This window comes from Galleria mellonella, unplaced genomic scaffold, assembly GCF_026898425.1.
Source record: "Galleria mellonella isolate WM207_F2 unplaced genomic scaffold, CSIRO_AGI_GalMel_v1 utg718, whole genome shotgun sequence".
Lineage (NCBI taxonomy): Eukaryota > Metazoa > Arthropoda > Insecta > Lepidoptera > Pyralidae > Galleria > Galleria mellonella.
In genome coordinates this window covers 1,754,648-1,770,092 of record NW_026442143.1, presented here as the reverse complement: position 1 = coordinate 1,770,092, position 15,445 = coordinate 1,754,648, and the positions used below count along the sequence as shown (strand labels likewise).

The 15,445-nt window shown below is 32.8% G+C and overlaps 1 protein-coding gene and 1 long non-coding RNA gene across 2 annotated transcripts; one reads left to right on the top strand and one right to left on the bottom strand.

Annotated features, from left to right (window-relative positions):
- Positions 1–552: 552 nt before the first annotated feature.
- Positions 553–15,429, bottom strand: LOC113516022 (uncharacterized). The gene is made up of 9 exons (XM_026900357.3): positions 12,676–15,429; positions 12,303–12,464; positions 11,554–11,772; positions 9,630–9,784; positions 6,060–6,282; positions 5,414–5,594; positions 4,355–4,461; positions 3,958–4,074; positions 553–2,873 (listed from the first exon to the last, which is right to left on the bottom strand). Exons 1-9 carry the CDS (start codon positions 15,250–15,252, stop codon positions 2,766–2,768), a joined length of 3,849 nt encoding a protein of 1,282 aa, XP_026756158.2. The 5' UTR covers positions 15,253–15,429; the 3' UTR covers positions 553–2,765.
- On the top strand, positions 10,440–11,864 carry LOC128202033 (uncharacterized). Its single transcript, XR_008253565.1, has 2 exons — positions 10,440–10,558; positions 11,583–11,864. It is a non-coding gene; the product is annotated as an uncharacterized LOC128202033 (long non-coding RNA).
- Positions 15,430–15,445: the final 16 nt, after the last annotated feature.

The following is a 15,445-nucleotide window of genomic DNA, read 5'->3' as shown; positions in this document are numbered from 1 at the left end:
TAATGATGTAATTACAGTCACTCGAATTTATATTGTAGTTCACATGTAAAATAAAATAACAAAAAATATTAATTACAATAATAATAATAATAATACTCCATCAAGAGCTAGCTCTGAAGTACGGCCTAATATCCTCGAAAGCGACAGCGTCAGGCTCTTTGGGACCGATCCATCATCACGGACAGGACTGTTCTTGCGAACAAACCTGATATCGTGGTGATGGACCGGCACTTTCGAGGGTGTTTTTGGTGGATGTCACCATACCGCATGACGAGAACCTCGTGAAAGCCGAAACCGAGAAGAAGAGAAAATATCTCGACCTGGCTCACGAGGTGACCGAAATCATCTATCATCCCAATCGTTATGTCGGTGAACGGTCTTATCCCAACCAGTCTGGAACAACATCTCAGACGGTTGGGATTCCGAATGCAACGGTGCTCTTAGATTCTGCCCGCATTGTACGCCGGTTTCTCTCCCTGGGGCCCTGAACCCCGGCCGACTATTAAGAGGGGAGATGAGAATAAAATTTAAAAATAATAATAAAAACAAATATTTTGTTCGCCAGCGATAATTATTATTTGACGATATTATAACAATTGTTTTCTGGTATCATTATATTTCTCAGTTACGGTCAATGAACTACTAAAACCTACCCTAAATATACATTAATATCACACGGCCCTTACAATGGCCTTACATAATATGCAATGATATCGTACATTGATATATTTGGTTACAGCTAAATTACATATAGAGACAACCGTTTGAATAAAACATTAAAAAATATAAGCGCCAAAGAATTCCACTAGAATGCCACATTGAGACACCGTCAATTAAAATCAATGTATTGACAATTTCAAAATAAAACGAAACCATTAAAATTAGCTTTAACAACAATAAAGCTACAAAAGGTTCGTATTGTAAACATTTCAAATTTTCATGTACAAAATCTACTCTGCTTTTACATCTCAGCCTTATTCTGTGAAACTTGATCGATTTTTTTTTAATTCATTTCATATTTGAATTCTAAATTCTGTAATTTCGATAAATCATATTATTGATTTATCATAAATCGATACAAAATATAGAAGTATTTTTTTTTTGTATCACGTCAAGTTTCAGAATAGCGCGACCTTCCTATAAGCACGCACCGTGACTGTTCCCATAAAGAAAACGTTCAGAGCACTACATCATTACAATACGACGATACAAATACATATAACTTGATAAAATATAATTTGATTTTAAAAAGACTCCATCTAAACAATTTATATACAAATTATTATTTTCTTCTGACACATACATACATTTACAATAATATTAATTCAACATATAAAAATAATAATTGGAAATTTCATATTATCAAATGGCATTATTAAATATAATTATTACAATAATCATTATTAGAATTTGTATACAACGTTACATTAAAATACATCAACATGAAGCAATAATAGGGTCAAAGTATAAGCGAAGATTGAGTATTAAACTATGAAATATCTAATCTACATCTAACAGATTTAAGTCTACACTGCGGTTCACCCACGTGTTAACTACAAGTGAGGAAGCATAATTATTGTTTTGATTAATGTATAATTTAACTAAGTTGTGCTATGACATCTGTCATACGCTTTCAAGATGAATACAGCTGCAAGATTAAAGAAATTAATCGATTAAAGATAAATTTACGGTATTAAATCAAAGGTGTAAACAACACTTCTCTATAGACGGGAGTCAAACGAATTTATTGCTATATAAAGTTTTGTTACAGTACGCATGAAAAAGAACAAGGCGCAGTGCGTTTTTATATCGTTCTATCTCGTGCATGCGGTAAGGAAAGTGTATCTATCGGCAGATTTACCTGCTAATTATCCAGAGGAATTATTTTTTCTTTACCATAAGCAACTGTACATAAACAGAAAATACCATAATACGATCAATTTAATTAACCTTGCTATCCAATACAGCTTTCTTTAAATACAGCTGATAATTACACTAGAATAAGTAAGCATTTAATTGTTTCCAATGCAATTATTTCAACGTTCTGCTTGAATTGATTGTCTGTAAAGAAATTTATCTAAATATTTAGTTATTCTACATAAACATAGAATTCAGTTTATCTATAAGTAACAATATTAAGTACGTATAATATCAGAACTAATATTTGAACACAACATATGAACAAAAAATTAGTATTTGCAGAAATATAATAATATATATATCTATTAAATATCATTGTGGCAAGACTGTTTGGCATAAAAAAATTGATTTCATTGATTAAAACACTCGAGAACACATGCACGGTGTTTAAGTGGCGTGCGCGTTAGCAATAGCGCACGCATTAGAATCTGTGGTACGTGTTTTATTTTTCATTTCAATTGCGAATTATTATACCGCAATATATAACTTTGATTAAATTTATCAGTGTACTAACTACAAAAAAAAATAATGAAATTTTCGTACTATACATATTGAGGACTGTCAAATACAGTATATATTAGCGCATGCGCTATGTAACCAACGCATGCGCTGTTACCGACGCATGCGCGGTACGGACTCTTGTTTTCGACAGCGTACACAGAAACAATCATTATGTACATAAATTGAAAACACACTTATGTCATTACAGTTGTCATATTATGTTGATATAATTGCATTAGTTATTATGTACTTAAGTTTAATTACACGTTGTCACAGTAGCAACCCGTTCTACATAACGCTTGGATGGAAGTCAGCGTTAATATATTTATTCAATATGACTACAATTACTGCTGAGATGGTAACATATGTGACCAGGCCGCCTCGTATTTTGCGTTGGCGGCGCTACATGCAGATTTGGTCGCATCCACTACGCTCAAGGGAAAAGGTTCGCTCTGTAAACAAATGAAAATAACTTAGTTTGATATAGGTACATATCATAAAAAAATATCCTCTTTGATCTATTTATTGTCATAGCGCATAAATAATCAAACTTTATAACTTTTTTTTCATTAAGTATATGAAAATAATTATTCTACTACATCCAAATATTTAACAGTCTTCTAATAACAATACAGAACCCATACAAATGTAAATTATATCATACATAAACAAATTGAAAAGAGTAACTATTGAGTTTCTAGCAAGTGATTGTCAACACATATAAACATTCTGAACCCGGTAGTAGAAAAATGTCTATTGAATAAAGATTATTTCTTCTCTTTTGTATTTTAATAAACTATTCGAATACAGGAGACAGTACCCTTGAGACTAAGTAAAGCTTAATTTTTTTTGTTATATTGTGTGATAGATAGAAATCCTATTAATATTATAAATGAGAAAGTTTGTGAAGATGGTTGGATAGATGGATGAATAATAATAAACTTTTTATTGCGAACAATAGAGATGAAAACAAGGAGTATTAACACAGAATGTGCATATACAAAAAGAGGCTTTATCGCTAAAAGCAACCTCTTACAGACAACTTGGCATAAATAGTAGATAAGTACAGAGAGAAAGGTTGATGTTTGTTACTCTTTCACACAAAAACTATTGAATGTATTTGAATGAAACTTGGTACAAGGAGTGTTATATCCTAATTTAGCATATACGATACTTCACTTTTTACACGAAGTCGAGGGATATAAATAAAAAAAAAAATGTAAAATTGTTTTTATAGTAAAAATGAAGATTGGTCTGTTCAAGAATACTGTGATCGATTATAGATTGGACGCTTTTTATTTTCTTTTCCATTATAAATATGAAATTTGTGATAGTCATTTTATCCATTCATAATTCTTCTGTAGTAAACTTTACTTATATTTGAAAAAAAAAAAAAACAGCTGTTTCTTGCCTGTTCTTCTCAGCTTAAATTGCATTGCGAATATATATATATATATATATATATATATATATATATATATATATATATATATATATATATATATATATATATATATATATATATATATACCGTACCGTGAGTGCGCAGAAGGCGTGTTCGACAGCGGCAATGAACCGCTCGAGCTCCGCCCCGCTGGCCAGCAGTAGCGCCAACCCGGCGCCACGTTCACGCGCCTCGCATACGCTCCACTCCTGAATACACCATTATTTGTTTTTAATCTCCACTTTGCAACAAATACACAGAGCCATCTAGCCCAAACTAAGCGGAGCTTGTACTATGGTTACTGAAAATATCTGCTGTGACATGCATATCTCATGTAATTAGAAACCGTTTATTTTAAAGAAAATTATACATATTTAATATATGTAATGTAATATATATTAGTTATAAACATTGTGTTATAGGACTTTTTTTATTAGACACTTGATTGATTACATATTATTTTATTCTAAATATTTCAAAAATACTTACTAAACAGCACCAATTCTCGTCAGTGTCCGGTATTTTAAATGCGGTGAGATTCTTTATGGAACCGCATGCTAGTATCTCAATATCACTTCTCATTTCTTCTATATATTCTATAACAACAAATAATATTATAAATTAAACAATTTAAATTTTTTTTTATTAGTTTTTTGTATTACTGTAAATTTAAGAAGAGAATAAGGCCGCATATATGTTAAGAAAGGCATGAGGTTGATAAATTTCGCCTGGCAACAATAAAAAAAAAAGTTTTTGTTGGTAATAGATAGAGATTTCGAGAAAGACATTGTCGTTCAAGTGTCGCTCTATATATATCGCTTTATATCGATTTTTTTATACACAAAATAAAACCAAGAGGCTGATTAAGTGGAGAGTGCTACACTGCTGGTCGGTTCAAGGCGATGGACAGGTAATTTTTATTTTTTGAGACCATATTCATGTATATTAACATCAGTATTAAGTAACATTAATATAATATTGTAATATAAAAATATAATATTGTATATAAATAATATAATACTGTATGCTCCTATGTGAAACTATTCAAATAATTGTTAAATGTTTATGTATTTTAAAAGAACGACAATCTCATTTTTTTTGCGCGCGCTACCTCGCAAGTACCCTGTTAATCACAATTTTTCTATAAAAATTTAAAAGCTTTGAGGTTCGTTACACGGGTATACGCCACACCCCCTCCGGAAACCATCATGATTAATTCCTGGTGAACTTCATCCTCACTTATTAACTTTAATCGGAAACCCGCTTCTATACACCGACAATATAGATAGGGTTACCATTTCATTTTCATCTCTAAAGATGACAAAAAAGCTGTATATGTTTAAAAAAAAATTCTGGTCTATGACTTGTTCTTCTAATGTCATTCAGTTATCAATTGTTTTATTTCCCGCATTTACATTACCATACACCCATATAATTCGAAGATACAGTCAAATTAATATTCATTGATACTGATAAAAAGTGTTGTTTTCAAATAACAGTAGACGGTTCAAGGTCGTTGACGTTTTTGTTTGTGTAATAATCACTAACCTTTTAATAACGCCTCTGACCCTCTCTCCTTAAGATAGGCGGCCGCTCCATCAACAAATGCCAGGTCGAGGGTGTCTCGAAGACTTATGACCTCGTGCGGCGTCACTAGCACTGTACAAGCCGGCGGCGGGCCCCCAGCGCGACTGTCCACCTTTTTCGCGCCATCTTTTTCTTCCAGTGCCTGTAATTTTAAATATACAATTTATCTATATTTTCACTTTAGTTTTATTATTAAATACTTATTTGTTCGTTAATATAATTTATATATATCTACATAACTATTTATGCAATTTACCAGAGTAATTACCAGAAGGAGACTTTGTACAAAAGTCGTTTGCTTGGGCACCTCTGTCGCATTTGTGTTTCTACCGTGAAGCAGTTATGTTTGCATGGCTGTGTTTCGGTTTGAAGGGTTTAATATTATAATAAAAAATACTACATAATTGTGTACTGAACTAAGTTGTTTCATTTGAGATTTCAAGAATTATGTAATTGGCAGATCGCACAGGGTTTCGTCTGTAAATAGCAGATCTTGGGTCTAGTCAAATCGCCTACTCCTGGTCTTTCTTCTTTCGTGATCGTACCGTATTGGATTTAAAAGGCCTGCCAATAAGCAGAATGAAAAAATAAATAAAAATATATATACCTGAGCGGCATGTAACAACAGCGACTGGAGCCACGACGAAGCGGTAGGGTCGTCAGGCGCTGCGAGCGTTAACCTCGTATTGTCGAGTGCGATCTCGAAGCAGTGCGGCCGCCGCGTCGAATCCAAGTGACGGCGGACTCCGACCACGGAACGGAGGGCTATGTTGTTGGGGAGGGGCGTTGTACCGTCGGAGCAGTGTGGGCCCCAGTGTAAAACGCCGGCTCTACAAAGGAATAACATAAATATATTAATTACTAGCTGTATCTCGCGGCTTCACTCAGGAATTAATATATAATATATCCTATGTATTCAAGTACGATATTTGCTACAAGTGTAGCAAATTTAATTCATACCCATTTAGTAGTTTTTACGAGAGAGAGTAACAAACATACATTCATCAATCCATCCATCATTATCAAATTTCACATTTATTACATTAATAGGATTTGTCATTATGTACCCTCTGTAGTAAACACAGATTAGCTGACCCGGTAAATGTTGTTTTGCACCACATATATTGAGGGTCACTTAATGCGATAAAAATTTATCTATGCCTCAGGTTGATGCAAACAATACATATTTACATAAATTAAGTATTTTGTTCCATAAACAAATACAAACTTGAATAGTGGAAAAAATAAATTATTAAAATCATTTATATAAATAAATTATGGTTTAAAAATGTAAACTACGGAACCGATCCATCTTTTCAGAGCATTTACATCTTTTTAAACCATTTTCCAAATCAGTTTATAAATGACGGAGCTATGAGGTAAACATAGAAAAATACAACCTAATTTAAAACTTCCCCTTTTCTTGAAGTCGGTCAAAAGTTACAATAAACTGGTTGGCTTGATTACAAGATTGAATTAAGAAGCCTAAAATTCATTAAAGATTAATTCAAATTATAATAATTTATTGTACGAAAATGGGTTAGATGATGATGATGATGATGATGATGATGATGATGATGATGCTTTTTTTGAAAGTGTCCAATTGTTTTAAATATTAACTAATGTATAAAAGCTGAATTTTAATTTATTATGATTAAATATTAACTTATTTATATTAGTAATGACGTTAACATTCTATATAGCATGTATAGCATATTAGTAATTTGGGTCGGCTTTACACTTGTATATAGGATTTTCTAAAATATCTACAGTCTATGTTACTCACTGATAATGTTTATAGATAAAATAATTTTTAAATTGGTCTAGTAGTTTCGAGTTTTTCTATTATAGACAAACAAACAATCAAATCTTTCCTATTATGAGTATAAACAAATATTTATCTTGTATTATCTCTTTCTTGTTTACGAAAGTGAAGGTATCGTTATGGACAATGAATACAAAACGAACAAATTCACTTTCGCTAAACCATAATGATACTTGATCTCTTGCACTTAATGATATTTAAATTGTAAAATGTACATAATATGCTTATCTAGCTTTCTCGGGTTTTTATTAAAATTATAACCATAAAGTTAAGGGTGAAAGGGATTGTTAGTAATGGAGACTGGGAATCCTATTGCTAGCAATATACCCAACCAGGTCGACCTCTTCGCGGTTCTCCCTGGAAACTTTCATGGTTAATTCCTGATGAATTCATCATGATGTGCTAACTGGCCTGTTTTCATTCTCATCTATAACCCTTCACTGGTGCTCCGCCAGCGTATCCCGATAGCGCAGGCGGGGTTACCATACCATTTTCACCCAGCAAAAAAAAAAAAAAAATAATAAAGTTAAGGCTCTTGCAGACTAGCGGCACAAGAAATGACTCATCGATATGCGCCCACAAATTCAGTCAATGAAATAAATATTTTTTTAATACTTTAAACACCTTAAGTAATATTATAAAGAGGTCAAAAACTTCTGTTTGTAATGGAAAAACTAAAAAAAAAAAAATGTAAAAGTATTCATCATATCAGGAGTTAAGTGTCCTCTCTTTGAGGAGTTATTGCAGTAGTAGCCACGCTTGGCAGGAGCGTTAACAATCGCAGTTAGGTTTTTGATATTTAAACCTATCTCTTGAGTTCCCTTAGTCGCCTCTTACGACACTCATGACAAAGAAAAGGGTAGCTATGCCAAGGTCACACGATATTATAAAAGTAATGGCAATTAATAATAATCAGGAATAAATATTTAATAGCATTGCACGGCTGTCGTCAGAGGATCAATGTTAGAGGCTGCTGCGAACGCAATGTTTGCTATTTCAGCAAATTGCCGCGCGTCTGTAAGAGCTCTTACATATATATTAATTAAATCTTGTTTTAAATTACGTTATATCACGTTAAAACAGATACAGTAGGCACTTGTTGTTTCTTAGTACTGATAAGTAGTGCTAAGAAATAATCTAATATATAAAATTCCCGTGTCGCGGTGTTTGTTACCAAACTCCTCCGAAACGACTTTACTGATTTTTATAAAATTTTGTATGCATATCGAGTAGGTCTGAGAATCGGCTAACATCTATTTTTCATACCCCTCAATCATAAGTGACCCACTACTAAATTTTTTTTTATTTTTTTGACCAAATTTTTTAATTTTGTTTTGTTATGATTTAGCATTGAAAAATACATACAAATTTAAATTTTCACGATTTTACGATCAACTTTTGTTTTTTAATCGCGATTTGTATATGCCGCAATAGGGTTGCAAGATGGCAATCGAATATAATAGTTGTAGTACGAGAAATTACATGCATAGTTCTCGAAATAAAGTATATGGTAAAACAACGTTTGCCGAGTCAGCTAGTAAATATATAATAACTAAGTACTAGTATTATACTGTTTCTTCCTCTTATTGTACGCACACTGCCCGCTGGTAATTAATGCCCCTTTCCACGCAAGGTTTACTGGAAGAGAACTCATACAGAGTTAAGCTCGCCTGTTGTACATCTTCATTTAACATACACTTTAACTACGTAATTTTTGTGTAGAATAAAGTAGACTTTGTACAAAAGTCGATTGCTTGGGTACCTCTGCCCCATTCGTGTTTCAACCGTGAAGCAGTTGTGTTTGCATGGCTGTGTTTCGGTTTGAAGGGTGGGATATGGCGTGACTTTACTGGGTACAGAGGAATAACATCTGAGTCCTCAGGAATGGCAACGCATAGGGAATATCATGGGCGAAACAGTATACTCTGTTATGTCCATGGTACTGCTCATGTCTATAGGCGACGGTTACATAAAGTACTTAACTTTATGGATGGTATTTTGGTTTTTACCATAAATACATTGGTAACATTATAAGAATTTTCTTTTAAATAAGTGCATTAGTTGTTTAATACTCAAAATACTAAATAATTTAACTATTTATTTATATTTATTTAGGATAACATTATATTTATATATGTTCCCATAAGTGTTGTAAGAGGTGACTAATAGAGCTTATGGTGGAGGAATGGGCAACAGCGTCCCTCTTAAAACATCACCAATAGCCAAATTGTGGTTGCCAACCCACCTGCCAAGCATGACAATTACTGGCAAAACCTCCCTTATGGGGGAGGCTATGTTCAGCAGTGGACAGTTACCAGCTCATACAACAAATATAGTAGGTGAAATATGTACCTTAATAAAAAGTAGCAAGGTTCGAATCTGCGGCTTTTGTCTGTCCGGCACATAAGGTATCCTTCAAGGGGCGGTGCAAAGGCACCCGGCGCTTCGATAAGTCTATCCCCAGCGTCGCCCGAACATGCGCGCCCGTAAAATAATATGCGCGGCATCTGTAAATACAAAATCCAACTTTAGAATTGCTTGTTACATATAGCATCGCATTAAAAAAATGAAATCTAGAAAGTGTCGTGTAGTAAGTTTGAAGAGTTCTATTTTAGGAAGTTTAACTAAATATTTAATTCATAAAAATAAATAATAAATAAAAAATATGACTTTCTTTTACAGTATTACCCATATAAAAAAAAAAAAAAAAAACCTATAATATGGAACAGGAAAGTCGCTCAAAAGTAAAACCATTCAAAATTTATCGAAGTGATAATTTAGACCATTGTCTAATAGTTAATCTTAATTTAGTCTACTTAATATATTTTATTTACATTACAGAAAAATATCTCATTGGCATGGTAAAATACGAAACTTGTAAAACAATATCATATGGTAACAGTTGATATTATTACCGTGCAGTAACAATTATCAGAAACTTTCTACATAAACAAATAAGATTAATCTCATACCTACAAAAAGCTAAGACAATAAAATAGTTTAAATAATATGTTGACAAGTATTCAAGTACTTACTTATCTATGTTATAATTATGCCAACAAACTCCTCAAGTTTAATCATATCATTAAAAATAAAACAATATTATTGATCTATATTTTATGTCACAGTTTTACTAATATAATAAATATTAGTAATAAATATATTTAATACTAATATATATCTGTCTGTCTGCATGCTGTTCGAGCATCACATGAAAACTACTACACCAAATTGGATGTAGTTTTCACAGTGGTGTTAGTGAATGTGTAACTTAAAATCTGGTATGTTATCTTTTGCCTTGGTACAAAAGTGGTATATTTTATTGATTTTCCTACTTCTTAAATACACGTGTATGTAGCAAGTTGGTGAAAAAACATTTTTTTTTTAAAATAACAAGTCCATTTTTTTCAAATCAAGATAAAAACTATCCTGTCTCTCAAATTGGAGAAATAATACACATTTACAGAATTTTATAAAAATATTTTAAGCCGTTTTGGAGATCAGTGAGATCGAATGTCGTCACACGAGATTTATAAGATTAATATATACATATAAAAATCCCGTGTGACGACATTATCTCTATCTAGAGAAGATATTAATAGGATCAAAGAACTGTTTTATTACTCGTTTAACTGTTTCTATAAATATCTAAAGAGCTTTATAAAATGTGAAAAATCATATTATGCATATATTTACATATATTTGACTTCTATTAACATTTTGACCGCTTAACTTTATTTAAAGCAGTCGCTGTGCACTTGATGCAAATCAGGAACTTAATATAGTACTAGCTGTTTTCACGGCTTCGCTTGCGTGAATCATTATATAACTTATCCTCTATTTTAAGTTAGGATATAACCTATCTGTACGTCAAATTTCATTCAAGTTTATTCAGTACTTTTTGCGTGAAAGAGAAAAATCCATCCATTCTTATAATTTTTTCGTATTAATAGTCGTAGAATTTATTTCTAATTACAAATAATTTTCAAAAACATTGTAAAGATTTGTACTATATTATTTACCATGTTAATGGATTATTAAATAAATGGAAAAATAAACATAAGAACATAAGTTCCAAATTATGTTATGTAATATGTATAATTTAAACATATTTTTATATTTTTTTAAAAGGAAAACTTACATTTTGATGAATACATTTGGAACTGAAAGGTAATCGAAGGTCAATTACAAGTTTCCACAAATAGCACATTTGTTAGATAAATCCGATTCAGGACGTCAAAAGGTTAAATTAACAGTAAATTCAATTATTACTTACGCGTGTTTCATGCCGTTGTCTTGCAACAGAGGCTGCCAGCTGTCGACAACTCGAAGGCAGCATGGCTGGCGGCCGAGAGATACGAAGTGGTGATGTCCGTGCGCTCCATTCTAACGAAGAAGCTAGCCTGGCGCCCAGGAAAGACTCTCCAGTTATAACTGAACATGCAATGTTGCCAGCTATATCTATAACTTGAATGTATTGAGCCTCTGGACCCACCTGCCAAAAAAGAAGAAATATTTTAATACTGCCATGAATACAATTGTTTAGATGTCATGTATTCTTAAATAAATAAATAAATAAAAAGTTAATATATATAAAATTTCTGTGTTGGACCCGGCATACAATGGGCCATCACTACCTTTCCTGTGGTAGTCGTAAGAGTCATTTAAGAGATCGTGAGGGATGGGGAGCGGCACTCTTCTTGAAACATCTTTAAAAGCCTAACTGCGGTTGCTAACCCGCCAGCCAAGTGTGGCAACTACTGGCAAAACTCCCCTTATGGGGAAGGCTTATGTCCAGCAGTGGACATATAATGGCTGAAATAATAATAATAAAAATTCTTACTAATGTGACAGTAAGTTAGTTTTTTGTTACCTCTTGGTGACATAATCACTCAATCATTCCTTGTGATATTTGGTATGGAGAAAAATATGCTATGTTGTATCCCTTTTTTTCAATATAATCCAATCACCCAAACAATGTCACGTTAGACTTGTAAATAAAATAATGTTAACAAATTGACTTACAGCAATAGCATCCAACTCATTATGAGGTAACCGGCATAACATTTCATACTCAGTGCCTCCATGTTTGACACTGGCTACATACAGTGCATAGTCAGTAATGAAAACTAGTAATGGGACCCATGAGCCATCCTCCATATTGTAGGGAGATTGTACTTTCATCATCTGAAAAGATATAAAATATATGAGAACATTACTTTATTTAATTTTAAATTAAACTTTTGTTTGTTTGGTTTCTTGCCCATTCTTTGTAACTAAAAATGTATTCCAAACTAGGCACTACAATAAAAAAGCTATTTATTTAAGTTTACTTGAATAAAAAAATATTTATTTAATTTTTTTAAATTAATTTTTATAGAATAAAATTTAATGTTACCCTATTCAAAGTTTCCATTGGATATGAAAATATCTGCAACCTAAGTTTTTCATTACATTCCATTGCCACATTGTCTTCAAAGCTATCAAAATATGATGGCTCATCTGCAGTCAGAAGCCTCACTGATAACCTCTTGTTTTCAATAACTTCTTTATCTATGAGGCGTGACATTTTCTCAGCAGATATGTGGAATGTGTCAGATACATCTTTAAATGGAAATATGATACTGGGAAACTCTTTTTCCATTCGAAGTTTAAATTGGAAAAATTTATTGTTCTTAATTTTCAGTTCAAGATCTTTTCTTTGGCAGACATTCTTCAGATATCTGTTTAATAAAGCAGATTTATTTGTTTGCAGTTTCTGGTTAGCAGGACTATCAAAGTATTCATCATTAAAATCATCAGCTCCCTTCAATGTGGAGTTATCAGTGTTTGAGCAATTATCACTATTTACTGGTGGAGGTTCATCACCAATTTTCTGCAAGGTAGATGCTGACTTTCGGCTGTATCTGTTAACATTTTGCTTTTTAGGTGAGGATAAATGTTTTGAAATACCATTTTTCTGTTCAGTTTCTTCTTGGACATTTTTGTTGAACTGTCGTTTAGGAGTTGAGGCCTTGCTTGATGTTTCTATATCAACGTGTTTCTGATTTAAATCGGGTTTACTGGTACTTGTGGTCAATTCTTTAACTGGTGTAGATTCTGGTATGGGCACAAAAGTCTCTTTTGGTGCATCAAATGCTGTCTGGAAAGTATCATGTACATAACTGTAGGATACCCCTTTATGTTCATAAACAGTACTTTCACAATTAACAACATATTTATTCAATGGTGGGAATGCATCCTCTTTATTTATTGGTTTTTTGTCTAGTTGATTTTTCATATTCAGAGTTAGTTTGTGACGTGGAGATCCTTCATTGGGTGTTCTATCACCTGCAACAGAATTTTTTGATGCAGCTGCTATCTCTTTAGGCTTATCAGATGACATAGGCTGTCCGTTAAGGTTTATTTCCACAAAATCATCTTCATCATCAATTTGAAAACCAGAATCTAAACTTTTGGATAGCTTTTTGTTCTGATTAACATCACATGGTAGTGCTTCAACAACATTGTTAAATTCTAAACTAGTTTCTGGTAAACCTTTTTCTGGTGTTAATTTAAAGTCAAAGTTTTTATAAAAATTCTTCAAAGAATCTATTATATTGTTTGCATCTAACAACTTCAAGACTTTATTATTTTTCTTCCACTCTTCCACAACATTTGTTGTAATGTAGCGTTTCTTTTTTAATACAGACTTTACAGTATTGGGACTTTGGGATACCTCAAGAGGCTTTTTGAATCGGTCATGTGTCTGATCAATATCAGCCTCAGAAAAATATGTCTTCCTCATAAAAGCTACATGACCATTGTTCTCAAAACCATCACAAGAATAAGATTTCTGTGCTTTATCACACTTTCTATGTAATGGTGATGTCTCAGTTTTGTTTGAATTTGAACGAGAAGATGATGAGTCACTTGAAGATGTCTCAGAGTCACAGCTAAAATTAGAATCTGAGCTGTTTGAGTCACACCCATACAATTTACCATTTGGTTTTGTCTCATTATTGTTATCTTTATCCATATTATCCTGATTGTCTTGATCATAATCCTGACAGTATTCAAAAATTCCACTCCTATCATTTTTAGAATTCCCATAGGTGAGAATGTCTGACATTGTTTGTTGTGCAACATCTGCAGCATACTTTGGTGTTTGATCCCCTGATGCACACCATGAAAATCTATCAGTCATAATATTGTTCTTTTGCCTAAATCTATTACAGTATGAACTGTCAGGTCCATATGAGATGAACCCCCGTTCTATGTGAATATTGTCTGTTTTTGTATTATTCAATATATCCTCATGGAATGAAACCCTTTTTTTCTGTGAGCTTGGTCCACTTTGTGACTTTTTCCTACATCTCCGTCTATACACTATATCTTCAGACAAAGATTTTTTAGGTTCAGAGGTCCTTAATGCAGGCTTTCTCATTTCATCAGTACTAACTTTTTCACTTTCTAAAGCTTTTAAGACAACATCTGGCAAATTTTCATATATATTTGGTTTTATATGTGTTTCCACAAGTAATTCTGGGACTATGTCATCGGGAATTCCAATGTTTTGGTTGTCTATGTCGCTACGAGTCATAACACTACTAGAAGTACTTTTGATCATGTCTTGTGAACATGAGGGTGGTGCATCATATTGACTATCACATGCTAATTCTTCAGCGCCGATCAAACTATGCGACATAAGAGCTTGGCTCGTTCCTTCTGATGCTTCACTATCTAAACACAAGACGCCACTGTCCCCTGGAGTGTCGGCCAAACTGCTAGTTGTGCTAGATATTAAATGAGAATTGGCTTGCAAGCATAATTCTGTGGGTTTTCCCGAACTATCGTTTTCCATCTTCGTGAATTGCAGTGTATCTTCGATACCGTTCATTGTCCCTGTTGCAATAACAGTGTCGTCAGTTTTATGACGACGTTTGCTTTTATCGATCTCATTGCCTTTTATTTCTGTAGCCTTGTCTAACGACATGTTGATTTTTGGATTTTACCACAGCGCAAAAACTTTGTTACTATATTGGATACTTATCAACAATTTAAATTAACTAATTAATATGTCCATTTCGACTTTCATTTGTAATATTCACATAAAATACGACACTAAAACATGACGAAAACTTAGCAGCCATGTTTAACATTTTGACATTAATTCGATGTTGCCAATT